At 35.9% G+C, this 18,061-nt stretch overlaps 1 protein-coding gene across 1 annotated transcript in view; it reads right to left on the minus strand.

Moving 5' to 3' along the window:
* The window catches only part of LOC140144115 (inactive phospholipase C-like protein 1), a 132,803-nt gene extending 117,989 nt beyond the window's left edge, over positions 1 to 14,814 (minus strand). Inside the window, exon 1 of the mRNA XM_072165950.1 lies at positions 14,467 to 14,814. Within this exon, the coding sequence (XP_072022051.1) occupies positions 14,467 to 14,521 (55 nt within the window). The 5' untranslated portion in view covers positions 14,522 to 14,814. The remainder of the gene's footprint in view (positions 1 to 14,466) is intronic.
* Between the last annotated feature and the right edge of the window lie 3,247 nt (positions 14,815 to 18,061).

Genomic DNA, 18,061 nt, shown 5'->3' on the forward strand with positions numbered 1-18,061 from the left:
TCAATAACATACTATACTTATATCCAATTTAAATGGAAGATGGTGCACTCATTACAATCCTTATAAGGCACTCTAGAGTTATATTGAAATACATTTATTGGTAATTGAACTCCTGAAACAAGTCACATGCAACAGACTTTACCCTCCATTACTTACTGTACTAGTAAACTATTTTCTGGGAAGATGGTCAGATATATGGCATACTCATTGTCAGGTATGTTATGTTTAACAGTGTAACCAAGAACAAACCAGACCTAAATACCTAGCAAATCAAGCTAAGTGCTTTTGTTTCAAAGTATTCCCTTAAAACTCTATTTAATAGACAGCTAATCTTTTTAACAATGGCTGAGACAAGGAGAGTAATCTAGTTACATGGATTCAGTTGTTTCATATAATTTAGTTGCTGCACATGAATTATGCTGTTTCAAGATCGTTAACAGCCTTCAATTTACAAATTATATACACCTGGTAATGTCTTATGTCGTACACTTAGAAAATAAACGATAGGAATTTTTGTTGTTTTTACTATATCCTCTACCTATGATAGACGAAAGGCAGGTCCAATATTTTGAGGAGTGGATGCCGGCGCAGCCGATATCCACTACGATAAAAATATTGGACCTGCCTGTCGTCTATCATAGGTAGAGGATAGTAAAGACAAAAATTCCTATCATTTATTCTCATTCTTAGTCAGTTAAATATTATTTTAATAACTGTAAGCTATTTTTTAAAGTAAAAACTAAGTTACCGTCATAAAAATCCTCTTATTATAAAATGAACAAAACTTGTTTACAACTTCACATATTCTGCTGCGCATACTGCTAGCGCGTATTCCCCACTAGTCTATACATACAACGCGATACATACTCACACTTCTAGAAGCGTGTTACGCGTAATCAAGACGCATGATGACCTACGGCCTGATAGACGGCACCCGAAATCATGCGAGTGTCCAATCAGATTATGAGTCTACAAACTAGACCACTCCCACTGACTAAGAATGAGTTTTAAAATCTCTGTACTCCTCTGCAACTATGCTATGTAGTAACATTTATTGCTGACAATCACATGTAGATTAGATGGCTTTGGGATGTAATATCTTCAAAAACTTTAGGGAGTTCCAACAGCATTAGAACATATATCTATGCGACAATTTCCTTACATTTTACTTGACCATCAATATGATTGTAAAAACAACATTATTCTACATGAAATCTGTCTTGTTATTATATAATGTATAGCCTACATTAGATTGACAAAAATTAAATATTCCACTTCCATACTGATACTGCAATGTCTTTGACATGGCTGTGTCATGTATCGGTATAAATACACTTTCCTGATTCCGTTCCTTTACATTAAGCATGCTTAAGAATACAAGAACGTTTCGAATCAATGCGAGCAAGATCTTGCAAGGCTTATACTTTCCCATCAAGTAAACTTAACACAATTTGACAATCAAGCTTGAATTCTTTGGGCTTGCTGACTGTGTCACTGTTGATTTTTGCGGATAACCCCGCTACAAGGTGTCTTTAAATGTGGGGCAATAGGGTGATGTTACATTATAGTATTGTAGTTGTGAATTCCAAATACTTATACTCAGATATGTGACTGGATTTAGCACTAAATGTACAGGTGAAAGATGAACCACACATTGCACACAAGCACATTCTAACATGAATTTACAATGGAAACATGACATAACATTAATTCATAACCTCATTAATAAACGTGATGCGTGCGATCCAATCATATTTTATTATTTGTGAAAACGCGAACGCAAATCGAGGTCATTAATATCTCACAATTGACCACAAAATGCGTAATTGTTCCAATGTCGCACACAATTGACTTCTGCGTGCGCCAGTTACAGCGTCCAACGAACTGCGCTTGCTGCGCTGGCTGCCAGATTTGGATTGCGCGCTACCATATTTGCACAGATTCTGATCGCACTTTTGTTATTGGTCGCTTTGTTTTAGCCTGATCGATTTTGGGAAAGGGAAGATGTAAGTATTGTTTATTTTTACAAACTTTTGAGGAAAATTTTGTGTTATTTTGTAAAGTTAAAAGATCAAAGTGATTTATGAATGAGGTTAATAACTTTGCATCGGTTATATATCGGGCATTGTGAAAAATCTAAACATTTTGCTTTGGACCTCGGAATATCCCTCGGCTGCGCCCCTCGGGATATTCCTCGGTTCCAAAGGCAAAATGTTTAGATTTTTCACAATGCCTCCAAATAACCGATGCGCAGTTATTAACCTCTAAGCAGATAAGCCAGAGAAAAAACTCTGGACATACCGGCCTGTGCGGGGACTTGAACCCCAGACCTTCACTTAGGATTACGTGTCCGATGCTCAAAACCACTAAATGTAGTCTTTTGTTGCTAAAATCATTTTTAAACTATGTCAAAAAGGAATTAGTCTAGCTGAATGGAAAAAATCACATCTCAGAAACCGAAATTTAAATTTTGCTAGAATTGCCAGTACATTGTTGTTTATTAATTGGACAAGAATGTCACTTGCCTTTTCTCAAAATCAAGTTTGTCAGTATGTCATCATAGGGGAGGAAACACCTATGTGTATTTTCATTGTTAACAATTTGGCTAATTAATAGGTAATAGTAATATTAAATAAATCATCTGATTTAATAATATTATTTTTCATAACTGTTCAAAAATATTTTTGTTTTTTTAATCAGCTGTGTTTTATATCCTCTGCAAAATGAAAACACCATCAAATTTAACATTTTGTTACTGTTCAGTATTTTCCAAATTGCTAACAGTACAAACACGTAAGTGAGGTTTTTCTCATCCAGTGACAATGTTCTGCATTTTATACCACTAAGTCATATGTGCCCCTGTGTTTCTTCTAATGCCTATCTCCCATACCATTATTAATATCGCTCTAAGATCACATCTTGGGCGTGATATTTACAGATGGCATGCCTATCTCCCAGACCATTATTAATATTGCTCCAAGATCACATCTTGGGCGTGATATTTACAGATGACATGTGAGTCTATGCTTCCAATATCACAAAATAACTAAATCACAAAATGTTGACTCAAACTGTGTCGCCTGACTGTATCCCACAAATTAAAGCCCCTTTTTATACGATCACAAAACCCAGCCCATGGAATAGATACCGCAGGTATTTTCTTAGAAAATAGCACTTGTAACCTACGCATTTTATTACATCGTCCTACATCAGATACAGAATCCCACAATGCAGACTCCACATCGTTATTACCTCCACATAGAGCGGTAACTAGAAGTGTTAACATCGCCTGTAGAAGTGTTGGAACATGATTGCTAGAGTCGGTTCATGGAAATGTCAGCATGAATGCAGGAAATGTGATGTGAGCCTCCATGTATAGGAAACGTCCCAAGCTTTAATAAAAGAACTGAGAATTTTAACGCTCTACATGTGTTCAGAGCATCATTAATCAATTGTCCACAATTTGGTTTCCTACACTGATAATTATGCACTTCTAGAACTTCTATACATGTACCGCACTTGTTTGGACTCATTTTTCATACAATTGTTCCAAATTTAGTCACACAATGAACATTTCTGTGATTCTGAATCATCAGCTATGGATGTTTATGTATGTAAAGTCAAGTAGCCACTCAATCAAGATGGATATGCTCGGAAACGCAAATTGCTTGAGGCATGCTGGCACCTTTGCTCCATTTTATTGAGAATGTTCGTCATTTAAGTAGGTCTACATGCAACATTTGTTACAGAGTTTTCATTCAGTTGGATTTGCAAAATTAGGTTAGGTTTGTACTATCTTAATTAAAGGGATGCACTCATATATGTGACACGCCATGTTAAAAGGAGACACTTTTGGGCAGGTTATCAATTTTCAGGTTTTTACATATAGAGATATTTTGCTCCACAATGTTATTTCCCCCAATGAAATCGGACATTCCTATATGTGAAGATATTAAGTTCGTAAGTTATGGTATTATAAAATTGGAAATTGAGATATCGGCCTTTAAAAATATTACTGACAATGTTGAGAGTAGGAATTGTGTCTCAAAAAATATAAGATGCCAGTTATATTCCGGTCTGAAACTATCGGACAATATTTTAAACATTAATAACATCACAAATTCCCAACAAACCAAAATTGTGAAAAAATCACCCCCGGGCAGATTTTTGGCTATTTCTCCATTTACGATCCTCCCCAAAAGTTTCTCCTTTTGACATGGCATGTTACATATTTTGAAACCCAAAACATAAAAACCAACTTATTCATTATGTTTTGCTACCTGGAGAGATTTGATCATGTCTCACCTCCTTTTTCAACCAAATCGACGGTAATAACTCTTGTAGTGAGGGATCAACATTTAACCACAAATTGCCTCCGGCACAAAACTCACATCCTGGGAACTAAATACAACACAAGGTCATTTTTATGTAACTCATTGACCCATATGAGCCATATACTGCCTCTAGATATAATGACAGCCTGGTGATGTGGTCAACTCATTGACAGATACCAACCTCAGGAGGGAATTCAATTTTTAATAAATTCTCTTCAGGTAGTGAAACATAATGTGATACTTGATAGAATGTGTAAGTAATCAAAACTGTTTTCTTCATATTATGTAAGTAAAATGTGACACGATCCGGTCCATGGAGGCCAAATGCCACACATTTGAAATTGAGATAAAGGCAAATATATGAAGTTTAAAAAAAACCCAATAAAATACATAAGAAAATAGACATTACAAAACTTCATAACTAACTAAGTATGCTAGACCTTTGGTGTTTTCAGTATAGTATAATGATAGCCTAATATTTATACAAGGTAATAATTATAATAACTCAATTTTCAAGAATGCCTCTTTTGGCCTCCGTGGACCAGATAGTGTCACAAAATAGAGCAAACAAACAGCATGTGTGCCAATGTGCCCAGAATTTTTTTTCGGGGCAAAGCCTCCGACTAGGGGGCATTTTCACCTAATTTTGGCTACAAAGTGGCTTTTCACCCCTCTTTCAATCCCCCGTAATGCCGCCACTGCATGTGCCATTTCCTCCATTGTGTTTAGTATAAGGCTCCAATTTTAAGTTACCTAATTTTCATTTTCATCTGCTCCATATACTTAAATTATAGTTTAATTTGTTTCTATTAGTCCTATTTTGTAATGATTGCCATATGCATAATTGTATTGGTATGTAACTGTTCAAGTACCACCAGCCTTACTATGTGCTCCTCACTAATTAACAACCTAAGGGCTTTTCTACCTACTAAAGTAACTTTCAGTATTCTTTTTGCAAGAAATTGGGGCAATACTGAAAACTAAATTACATAAAACTGATCTACTTTCTATTTTTAGTTTGCAGCTCATCTTTATAACAAATTGCAGCACTATTTTGAATGAGTATTTTTTTTATAACAAAATAAAAAAGAATACATAAGCACACTGGTTAATAATTAAGTTGAAGTTACAAAGAAAGGTAGTTCACAGCATCTTGCGAATGGTAGTGAACTTTGGCAAAAATTGCATTGATCATTACATAGCAAGTGTGTAGAAGAATTCAAATATGTGACACGATCAAGGGAAATGAGTCGGACGTCGCTAATATTGATTTTGAGATATTGGCAAAGAAAGTACTAAAAGTCTTTTGTTTTATATTGACGTAACTTCACAAAGAAAAGTCGTATCAACATGGGGTTTTTAGTTTCTGAAAGCTCTAAATTTCCTCTTTTCAAACATGTGTAAAACTCAATTTCGACCAGGGCCGACATGTAACTCATTCCCCTTGATCATGTCACATATCACAGACATACTTTTGTAGGTCCTGTGATTGTAGAGAGGGCTGAAACAACAACACTTTTGTAAAATGTACATTAAACTCATTAACAACAATAAATCAAGCAAGTTTTCAAAGTAAATGATTTGTAGAAATAATTATGCAATATATCAAAGTGTTATTTTTCAATAATATATTGATTCAGATAATGAAAATCATTTTTTTGGCTGCTTTGACCAACAATACCTCATCTACCCTTAACAATAGGAATTCAACTATGTCTATTTTTATTGATACACCCTATAGAAATGGTTGCATACCAATTTAAATGCTTCAAACTGATACCTACCTAGCTGTAGTATTCAAAAGGGATGGTGAACAAAATTGGACTATTCCAGCTGAAATTCATACACTCCATTATGGAATAGACAACTTCAATCTTCTACACAGGTGGTGTAGATTTCAAATGGAGTCACCCATTTAAGTAACCACATTGAAAATGCACATTCCCTGTGTGGAAGATTTAGGGCATGTTTTAACAGAGGGTGTATGGATTTCAACTGGAATAGCCTATTGCTTTCCGTTGTCTATATTCCATTCTATTTTAACATCTCCCAATGCACCCTGCTATAAATCTCCTCTATGTAATTAAGGTCACAATTACGCCCATATATGGCACAAAATACTGGGTTATCCAAACAACAAAGCCAATAACAGGGACCAAAAGCCCCTTCTCTATTGTCTCTTACTATTTCTTTTCCAACCGGATCTAAACTTAATCAGTCAGACGCATGCTGCAAGTGACTTGTAAACAACCTGCATTTACAACAGCGGAAATGGATTCAGTGTTGGACAAGCAGAATAATAAAGGCTATATAAGAATTGCGGATCATGTGGAATTACCAACAAATCTAAGCAGAGTGCTTTCTATGATTATGTTGAATAAAGTTAAGACCACAGAGGATTGCAAATCAGCTCTACTGAGACACTTTCTGATGTATTTTTAAATTGAGTTGTGTGAGATATTTTGCTATAGCCATTTGAAATGCAAAATATTTGATAATATTTCAGGTATTATGAAGTTATACTATACATCCCTTTACAGTGGATCTATCATAGTCAGTCGTCACGTCGCATGCAACAAAGAAGAACACTCGGTTACTTTTTTCCATTGTTTATATCGCTTACTATCGGGCTAATCCACTTGTAGAACACACTCCCCCTGTGGAAGATTTTGGAAATATCTTCGACAGGTGGAGTATGAATTTCAAATGGAATTAGCAGATTGACCAACTCTATTTGAAACTCACCCTCCCTCTGTGGAAGGTTCAGGTCAAATCTGTCTCAGGGGGTGTATGAAATTTAAATGGAGCTGCCTATTGTGTTCATTCCATTTGAAATTCATTCTCCCTCTGGAAGATATTTTGAATATCTTCATCAGGGGTTGTGTGGATTTCAAATAGAATAGCCCACTGTATCTATAAATGTTACAAAATGATATTATCCGTCCCGATAAAGACAAAGAAGTGCTTCTTATGGTTACACATTTCGCGCCATTCAAATACTGTATACCTTCTGCTTCTAATGTTTCAGAAATGTAACGCTCCTTACATATGCCTCAAGTCTCTCATAGAGGCTGACTGACATTTTATCAACAGAATAAACAGCTTCACTCCACACTCAGGATAATGCAAGCACTTTCTGCAATAGAGATTTGTAAGATGAGGGATCATATAACATTCTATTTTTACACATACCCTGTATTTACTACCCATGAATTTGTGATACTATAATCACAGAAAGTTGTCACAAATAAGGGGAGTATCATGAGGTATCACACCATGCCACTTGTTGTTTAAATGGAAATAAATCCACCTGTTGCCCAAACAATCAGCATCCAGAATTGTTTGGCATATCTTAAGATAGCTACAAGAGGTAGATTGTGATTTTGTGCAACTATAACATAGTAGAGTACAAACCAGAAAATAGGAATCTCCTATACCCTTTTGAGGAAAAATCAGTGTTTCGAAAAGTGAAAAAATATTAAAAGAGTATAGCACCAATGTGTTACAAATACATCCTCAACGGCATAGGCGTAGATCCCGGGGGATGGGCGATAAATCCCCCTAATATTTTGCCAGGGGATGGTCCATACAAACATCCCCCCAATACTGATGCATGTATGTGAGTTTCTGACCAAATTAACCTCATTAATGTCAAATAGTTTGTCACATGACAATTTTGATAACAACTTGCTTACCATGCCCCCCTTCACCCACCACTAGCAGCACTGACTTTCATTATTGACTTTGTGACAAAATAGGCTACCACTTGGAAATTTGTGATTCTAAAGATAGACACCAATCTTCCATCGGCAAATTTGATTAAAATTTTGTTGGGCCTGTGACCCAAATATATAGCAAACACACAGTGACATTTAATTTATCTACTGCCGGCAAAAGGCTATGGAGCATGTGTGATACAAAAAATCATGATTTTTGTAGGGGGAGACATTAATGTATGGTGAAGAGAGGTAAACAAGTTGTTTAGCCACAAAATGTAGAATCAACATCAATATTACTCACAAGCATCTTCTTGGCCTTGATCATGTTACAATTACAAAAAGCACGGTGTCAATTAATAATTATAACCTCATTACACAATAAACACAATATTATTTTATTGGTTGACAAAACACAATTACCATTCCTATGACTAGGTTGCAATCAATATGAAAACTCAGAGTGAGAGAAGATCTGCTATCCTTCCCACAATCCTTTGCAACATGAAATATCACCTCAGTCAGTTCATCAAATCACACTTCTTTTACTTTGTACGGGTGTCATTTGTTTTCAAGTTGAGAATAGACTGGCTAAATATGGGTTGATAGTCACAAAAAAAATATATATTATTGCAAGCTCTGGATGTTTCTGTGCATTGAGGTACCTTTGATCAATATCAACCCATGTTGCATTGGATAGCAAATCAGTACAGAAAATTGAAATGGAAGAAATGCATTGTGGGAAGTGTAAGATATTGTCTCTGAAACTCACTTACACTGAAAAGTACAATTACCTTCCATTAGATTGACATTAAATAATGTTGTTCATGGTAGATATGTGTTTTTTCCACTCAATTTTGCTTAATTAAACCTAGATACAGTTACTCCTCATAGTCATACAGTTACAAAGTCATAATGTGTTAAATGACTCAAATGATGCAAATTACGTCTAAATTGTGATCATGTTTCCTCTGCTTGTATCAAGGATGGTGTTGGTGGTGATACTGATCATGATGGCGAAAATGTAGCCAGGATGCCCCAAAACGGGGTAAATTGCACATTATTTTTGCTAAATTTATCGCCATTTTGTAGATTTTAAGCTTTCTTAGCAGATTTTTTGGTGATTTTTGGCGATTTTAGCTGATTTGAAACAATTTTGTAAAATTTACCTCGGTTTGCTGTTGATCAAATTTTAGCACAATTTAGGCAATTTTCTGCAATTTGCTGTGATTTCCAGCTATTTTGCAGAATTTAAGCTTTCTTAGCAGATTTTTTGGTGATTTTAGCTGTTCAATCAAAATTTGAAACAATTTTGTAAAATGTACCTCAATTTGCTGTGATTTATCAAAATGTAACACAATTCATAGTGATCGGTCACAATTTAGCATAATTTCCAGCAATTTACAGTAATTTCCAGCAATTGTCGGTTTTGGGTGATTTACCGCATTTTCCTATGTGTACTGAGGCCTGCCGTGAGGGGTGGGGGTATTCAGTGCAAATGACCAAACAGGGATGTGTCCCAAACACGGGGGGCACTTTTGGCATTTTCCCCCTGGCAAATAACCCAATTTTGCTTCACTGTAGCCAATGTTGTCAAAAGTTACCAACAATTTGGGGAAAAGTTATACATTTTTGTTCAATTTGGAATTTTGATATATCGATGGGTCCAAATTTCTTGACAAATTGTATAGTGATGAGTATGGTATCCTGTTCTCAGTGACACCTTAATTTCAGTATCCCAGTAGGTGGTGTAGGAGAAAAAGTGTAAAGGAAGCAGGAAAAAGGGAGGAAGGAAGAAGACAGACATGAACATGATGATGATGGTGACGACAAAGCAGACAGTAACAAAAAGTTGCATTTTTTTCAGATGCTCACTAATTTCAGCTGTGCAAGCAATGACATTTCAATCTTATTTACTTCTTTAACTGATTAAATCCAAACTCAAATCCAGGAGCCAGACTTACAAATCCTATTTAAATTTTGTCAATCCAACAAATCTCAGCTGCTTAAATGTTGGCAACATAATCCAGACCTAAAGGGAAGATGATCCAAGTATTCCACTCAGTTTCTTCAACACTGCAAATGACAAAACTAAAGTCAATGGTAGAGATATTGTGTAAATTGGCTGGTTTCAAATGCTTTGCATGCTATGCTGGCCATAGGATTCAATACAAAAAAGTCCAAAGTTGTGGGATTTTTTGTACTCAATTTAATGCATTTTTCGTGCTGATTTCACATAAGGTAATGACAATTAATGTACAGTTCTGAATTTGTTTTATTTTAGACTAAAATGTGGAATTTGTCGTCTGCAGCCATACCTGAGAGGATAGGGTTAAAATGCTACACACATAATCCATGCTAACGTGTCGCCTGAGTTCTTCATTTGTTATTCTCTAACTTTACAACGGATAAAAACAGATCTGTAACTTGAATTGAGTGCTCAAAGGTAAACACAGCAGAGATTTTCTCTGTACAACATCTTTTGCTTCAAGAATAATTGATAAATAAACATAAACTTCATCATTAAGTGGCTCATGCTTTTTGTTTTGTTTTGTTCTTATGTTTTTTTCTTTGCTCTCATGTTTACCACCCTAGGAATGGGGAAGAGTACTTTTCTGGTACCTCTGAGATTCAAATAATAGTACCCATTGCTCTACCAATTTACATGAAAAACCCATCTGTATACCTGAATCCCAAATTTTCTATCAAATTTGAAACAAATTATCCATCCATATAATATGTGTACATCCATATCAAAACGATGCACTTGTCGGCTGCTACATGTGTCTCATTTCACATAATAGCTAGAAATAATATCAGACTCATCTCAAGTGTAGGTCACTTCAAATCATCCCAAGTCATATGGTTTAAGAATTACAGAGAACATTTCTAAACCATGTTACTTTGAGATGATTTGAAGTGACCTACACTTGTGGTGAGTCTGGTATTCATTCCTAGCTATTATGTGAAATGAGACACATGTAGCAGCCGATAAGTGCATCGCTTTTGATATGGATGTACATACAATGTATGCCGAATATGTGACCCATGTTTATGCATATCGTGTACCAAGAAAATCCAAATTTCAGGACGTTATGGGCATCAGGTGGTTCAGTGGCGCGGTATGGACTTCAACACATGATTGTGTGTACAGAGATCAATTACCTACCAGATGGAAACCACATACAACACGACATAGGGATTCCGGGGGGGGGGGGCACTCAACTTAAATTTTGGTAGGGGTGTGTGCCGTGGAGCGTAAAACTTTGGGAACTAAGAACTGATTTTTGGGCAAAATACGGCCAAGATGAACTGAAACTTCAACATTTTGGTGGGGGTCTGTGAACTAAAATTGGGCCAAATTAAAGGCTTTGGAGCTAAAAGATTCCATTTTTTTCCAAAATTTGAGCTCAAGAGCTCAAATTTCAGAGTTTGAGGCTCAATGAACTGGAGCATGATGCAAATGTGGGTCTTAACCCTTTGAACCCGACGAGCCGCCATAGCGACTCACGGCAACCTGTACCGTAGTCCCGACGAGTCGCTATAGAGACTTCTACCATGGTGTGTCAAAAACCCAAACAGTCGCTAAAGCGGCTCACGTAACATCAATTGCGATATGTTTTGTTTACATCGGAATCCTTTGGCTATCTGGGAGACCGGGGTTCAGGGGTCGGAGACCTTTTCTTTTGGCGTGACGGGTAAAATGCTGAGGCAATTTTTGAGTGCATTAGGAAGCTCAGGGTTGCATGTACGGGACTATGTGGTAGGCCAGGGTTCAAAGGGTTAAAGAACTGCTGGAGAGCCTGAAAAAGGGACCCATGACTGCCGCACATACCCGTACCACCTTTGCATGTGAGTGACCCCCCCCCAGGAGGGATGCCACTGCAAGATGCTAAATATTAAGCCCAAGGAGTGGATGTGGATGCCACAAAGGGCCACATCGCCCAGTGGAGCTAAGGCAATGCATTATATACATTATTCCTCCCTCCACCCACTGAAGGTTTGTTTTACACACAATAAAATTGATGAGGTTTTTGATTCATGAAACCAGAATTAAATTAGGGTATTTCTGAATCGGTTTTCACTTCCTGATTACTCTCACATTGCATAAATTATACCATAGGGATGCACAGTACAGTAATCCAGTCTAAAACTAAATACGTCATCGCTAAATAACTAATTCCCGTTTAAAATAGGAGAAACTGCCAGGTTCAATTTCTCCAATTTGGTAATTTTAAGACTTGTCAGAGTTTATTAGCGCATTAGCGCTTGAGAATGAACATGATAAATGCATTCAAAGAAATGCAATGAAAAGTAGAGACATTTTTAAGTGTGAATTAATCTTCATCCTGGTAGAACATATTATTGCACTGAGAGTTGCAATTATAAGTAGTTTAAGTGCTATATAGGGGGATATTTTTATCGGGTTTTTATATTACGCTCTTAATATAGCAGCGCTTTATAAAAGCTCAATATGTATGTATGTACAGCATAAAAGAGGATGCAAGAATCACAAAATACTCATTTAAAAGCTTGTTTCATGTGTACCTGTTTGAAACCATAAAATAAACAATGGCACAAACAATCAAAATTACGAAACAATTAATTCAACTATGATTTCAACTGGAATAGCCCAATATCTTGGCCCATCCAGGAGCAAAATGTTTACATTTTTCACAATGCCTTCCAAACAACTCTAATCAACAACAACAACAAATTAAGCCACCATATATGCCTTACTTCAATAAAAAATGTCCTTCAAATCAAGATCTGTGTTCAAACATATCCAAAGAAAGAGCCATCGCAAACATTCCCTTCGAGAAGATAAAAGCCTGAACACAACAAAACAACACCAAATATAACTTCTGCTCAGACACAAGGGAATTCACACAGGTAATAAAATGATGTTAAAATAGTATCCACCATGATCATACAAAAAAAAGTGAAAACAAACAAAAAATATTTACAAAAAGTAGCATTCCAATAGACACAAGGGACAATCATGATACAAATAACTTGAGTTCAACAAGTTATTCTAAAAAAGAAATGTCTGACGTCAGTAAAGTTTTGCATATTTGATCTTGGAGAATTGAAAATCTATATATATATCCTTCATTTGCTCAGCTGTCTACGGCAACAAGGGGAAATGCCTGACAAGATAGGGGTAATGACGTCAGGCTGAATGTCTTTCACAAGGTGAATGGCTAAAGTTGAGTGATGTTCCATTGATTCGTGTTGATAATTACCTTGCATTCATATCAGAAATAATTAGGCTCTAGTAGTAACTTGAAAGTATGTTTCAACATAAGCACCTTTGTTCCATAACCATTAAGGTATAGGACATTTTTTGTTTTTGTTATAGCCCCCGAATGAAATGTATTTTATTATGTTTGTACTCACTCAGGTAGCATTGTGTGTGAATTTTACATCCAAAATAAGTGCTATTCTTTTTTACTGGCATTTTTGTGTCTAAAATGGCCCAAAATGAGGGTTTTTCAATATTGCCGTCCATTTCTAATCGTCACCCCCATAGACTTTACATGTAAAATAAAAAGGCTCATAAAAATTTAATAGCACCTAGTTCGAATGTAAAATTCACACAAAATGCTTTTTGAGTGATTACAAAGATAATTAAATACTTTTCATTCGGGGGCTATGTGGAATTTTTTTTTAATGTATTCCTTGTACAATGACATTTCACAATAAAATGTCCATTGGAAACAAAGGTGTAAGAGGGTCATTCAAAAATTTCTGTCTAAACCCTTATATCTCTCATGGTCGCCATTTTGATAATTTCCATGATTACACTTGGGTCTCATCTAACTTGTGAGATATTTTGCCTGAATATTTCTTCCGTTTTTTCTTTGAGTCCCGCCCTGTTTTCACTTAATCAGTGTTTTATGACATGATAAATAACATGTCATGCCTGTTGCATTTTTAAAAGCTTTTAGAGGTCATTTTCTATGAATATGCTATAATGATCAGAATATGGTTAAAACAACAGCTATATTTAGCGACAATTCAAATGTCATGCATAATACGGTATGGGCGAGGTACCAGATTACAAAATTTGAATTGCCAGGGATTGTGTTGCTACATAACAACTAGCAGGTACAGGAAAAAAGTTTATAAGATTTAGTGAACATTTTATGCCACTTAACTATACCCATTACAGTGGTAACTCCCATTCAAGATTCTCAGGGGTACATAGAGGCATTTCTTCTCGTCAAACTTTGTCATTAAATGCCCCACCTTCCAGGAAAGATAGAAAAGGTTGCTAAATTTTGTGAACATTTAATGCCACTAAATTTCCCCACCCATTCACATTTGTGAAAGATATAGTCACTATGAAAAAACCCACATTTCGCAGAACTTGATGTCACACAAACAACATATACCAGCGAATGAATACATACGTGTTAATGAGTGCGTTGGCCTATCAGCCTTACTCCTGCTCTGCTTCTGACCCATCTTGAACCAGATCTAAAGTATCTCCTTAAGACAACGTGTTTAGATATATAGACATATATATACACACACAAGCGAGCTAGCACACTGCTCTTATCACAGAATCTGTTTGGTGTGAGTTTTTTTCTAGATGCATGCACTGATGCCTGCTTCTGTAGCCAAGAAGTATAACTCTAATTGACTGAATCAATTAACAGAGTGTAGAAATGGTTACATAGAAATGCTGAGGAGAGAGGCACTGCCGGTACTACATCCTTATAGATTTGTTCATACCTTGTTTAACAAGGTCAATCTTATATGTATGTGGTTATGAGCAGTCTACACAACCACAAGGTGACTAAATCTACCAAACAAGATTAAGTTGAGGTGAGTTCCAATAATTATATCCCGGCAGGATTTTTTCTCTTCGTAGAAAATCTGTAAAGGCACAATCCGATCAAGCTTTTAACTGAACCGTGTAAAAATGTATAAGTCAGTTGGGCAAAGTATATTCCCTTATAAAATGGTGAAGCTCCGTGAACAACGATGTTATATCTCCAGTGAGGATCATCCTGTGTTCAACACATTTGTCGATGCAATCATCACAAAAAGCAACACAAACAAGGAACGTAATATTGCAAGGCTTTGTGGTAATCCATAAACTTGATGAACATTGGCGCGGAACGAATCACTCCATCCGACCCTCGAGAGACGTGGGGGTGTGAGAATTTTACACGCTGAACTTGATTTGACGTATGTGTGGTATATAAACACAGATAACAATCCTGTTGTATCCAACCCAGGCATGAATAGTTCACAGTCAGGTCAAGTCTATATTATCAGGACTCAGACAATGTGATTGGATGAGCTTAAACTGTCATCGCCTCGAAGAAAAAAACAAAAAAATTTAATGCATACAAAGTTAACATTATTACTTTAACTGTAGCTAGCTGCAGGTTGACAATAGTAGCATCATGCTGTTTATTCCACATGCACTGACGGAGAGCACTATTGCTATAGTTGCGGTATATGAAATCTATACCTATACTATCAATTGATGTGAGTGAGTGAGTGAACATGTATGGCTTACTTACTTAGCTTACTCCTACACACGCCAGCCAGCTATCAGTGGGATGACTGGCTGCCTCAGTGTGTCATGTGACTTAATTCCCATACACTACAACTGGAGTGATTACTTTTGATTGCATCCACAGCATGGGGTGCAATAATTTCCATATTATCATTCCTATCCCAGCGCACTTGTTCAATTCAATCAGTAATTGCACTGCTGTCTACTCAAGATAGTAGTATTGGAGACTATTGACCAGTTGGATGTGTCTCCGGCTTGGTTATCAAAGACAATTACTTACGATGATGATGTATGAGTTAAAATTAAAGAATGCATTGTTGCAGTGCTACACGTCTTAGGTTTTTCCTGCTCAATGGCTTGATGACAAGGAGCCTATTAAGTGATGATGCTATCTACTCCAGATAACAGTGAAGATTATAATCTGTGCAACAGTCCAGACAGATGACCGGTTGGTCATTCTCTATGACTGAGAACATACAGTAGAATTACGTCTACAAGCATATATGCCTCTAAATGAGGTTTTTTGAAAAGAGACAAAACGCATACACCCTCCACAAAATAGATTGGTCTTACAATATTTCATGTTTGTACAGCCACCTTTATAGTTGCTCTAACTCCAAATAAACTTTGTGGAGGGTGTCTGCCTTTCATGAAAAAAAACCAACCTCATTTAGAGGCATATATAAAGGGAATTCTATGGTACAGTATCATGTCTAAGGATATAGATTTATTAATCCAATCTTGAAAAAATAATACCTTTATTAATTTATGTCAGAGATTTTCCCCTTTTCTTTAATACCAAAGAACTGTGTAAGATTGTTCTGTGAGACACTGTACATGGAGGAAAGGGGATTTATTTCTTAAGCTTGGTTTATGGCTATATGTGAAGACATCTGGGTTTGAAACAATGCACCTAACCCATAATATTTAGATTTTTGTATCAAAAAGCTTTATTCATTGCTGATAACAAAAAGAGTTGTTGGCCACTTGACTAAATGTTGAATCACATTAGAACTCTCTTCACGCGGGTGTCAACTGCAGACGACATGTTTCAAAAATTTCTGAATGTAAATTTTCCTGACCATATTTGGAATCAACATGAAAATTGCATTAAAATGAGTACAAACAAGCCTAGTATTGGTTCAGTAGTTCTTAAGATAGCTCTTGATATTTTGAGAAAATATTTCAAAACTTTTTCCGTTGAAGCACATGGATAGCACGCAGAGCATTAAGGCATCAACAGTGCAAATTTGCTGACAAGTGAACACCTAGATATCAATCCATAAGGAGTACCCACCCAATGGGAAATCTAACATCAGCGACAGCATGTTAAACACTGCATCTTTGTAAGCAGGGTTGCAGGTGATGACAAAGGTTTTAATTAGTTTTACTTAAGGGCTGGGGTATGAGCGTTTGGACAGTATTTATTTTGGGACATCAGAGCACATCAGACATATCGAATTGCATTCTGAATACGAAGAATGTCATTCTGATATCAAATAATTTTGATTTTTTGAAATTCATAATTTAATACACATTTTATGGCAAATCATTAAAAATTGATATTTTTGATATTTAACAGTACTTGAAGTAAACTTTATAAATCTGATGATTTATACTTAAAGTGTATGTAGGTGGGATGAAAAGCCGACGATCAATTGAAAATTTTGACCTTTAGTATTGAAGATATGGATTTTTTCCCAAAACACCAAAAAAATTAGGTCTTTTTGGGAAAAAATCCATATCTTCAATATGAAAGGTCAAAATTTTCAATTGACCGTCATTTTTCCTCCTCCTGCTACATACACTTTAAGAATATATCATTAGGTTTATATAATTTACTTCGAGGACTGTTATATATCAAAAATTTGAAAAATATCAAATTTTTATGATTTGTCATAAAATTTGTATTATATTGTGATTTTCAAAAATGAAAATTATTTGATATCAGAAAGACATGCTTCAGTATTCAGAATGCAATTCGATAGGTCCGAGGTGCTCTCATATCCCACAAAAATACTGTCGAAATAATAAACGCTCATTTTAGATCCCTTAATGTATCATTAGTTTCAAAGATCATGATGACACACTGAGTTAATATTTGTATGAAATCCTCCAAAACTGCTGAAGCCCTCTGTTGAACCTTTATCCCAGTACGTCCTTGTATAAATTATAACCATTCCCCATGTGTGATGGAGACTACTGTCTACTGAAGATAGCAATTAAATGATTGCAAGTACTGGTGTTCAGGAAAGTTGAAGCCCTCCAAAACTGTTGAAACTATCACCTTATCCCAGTATGAATTATAACCATCCCCAAGTCAGATAGAGACATACTGTCTACTGAAGATAGCAATATTAAATAATTACAAGTACTAGTGTTTAGGCAAGTTCAATTCCTCCAAAACAGTTGAACCTATCACTTTATTCCAGTACGTCCTTGTATAAATTATAACCATCCCCCACATTTTATAA

This window comes from Amphiura filiformis, unplaced genomic scaffold (genome assembly GCF_039555335.1).
Source record: "Amphiura filiformis unplaced genomic scaffold, Afil_fr2py scaffold_40, whole genome shotgun sequence".
Classification (NCBI taxonomy): Eukaryota; Metazoa; Echinodermata; class Ophiuroidea; order Amphilepidida; family Amphiuridae; genus Amphiura; species Amphiura filiformis.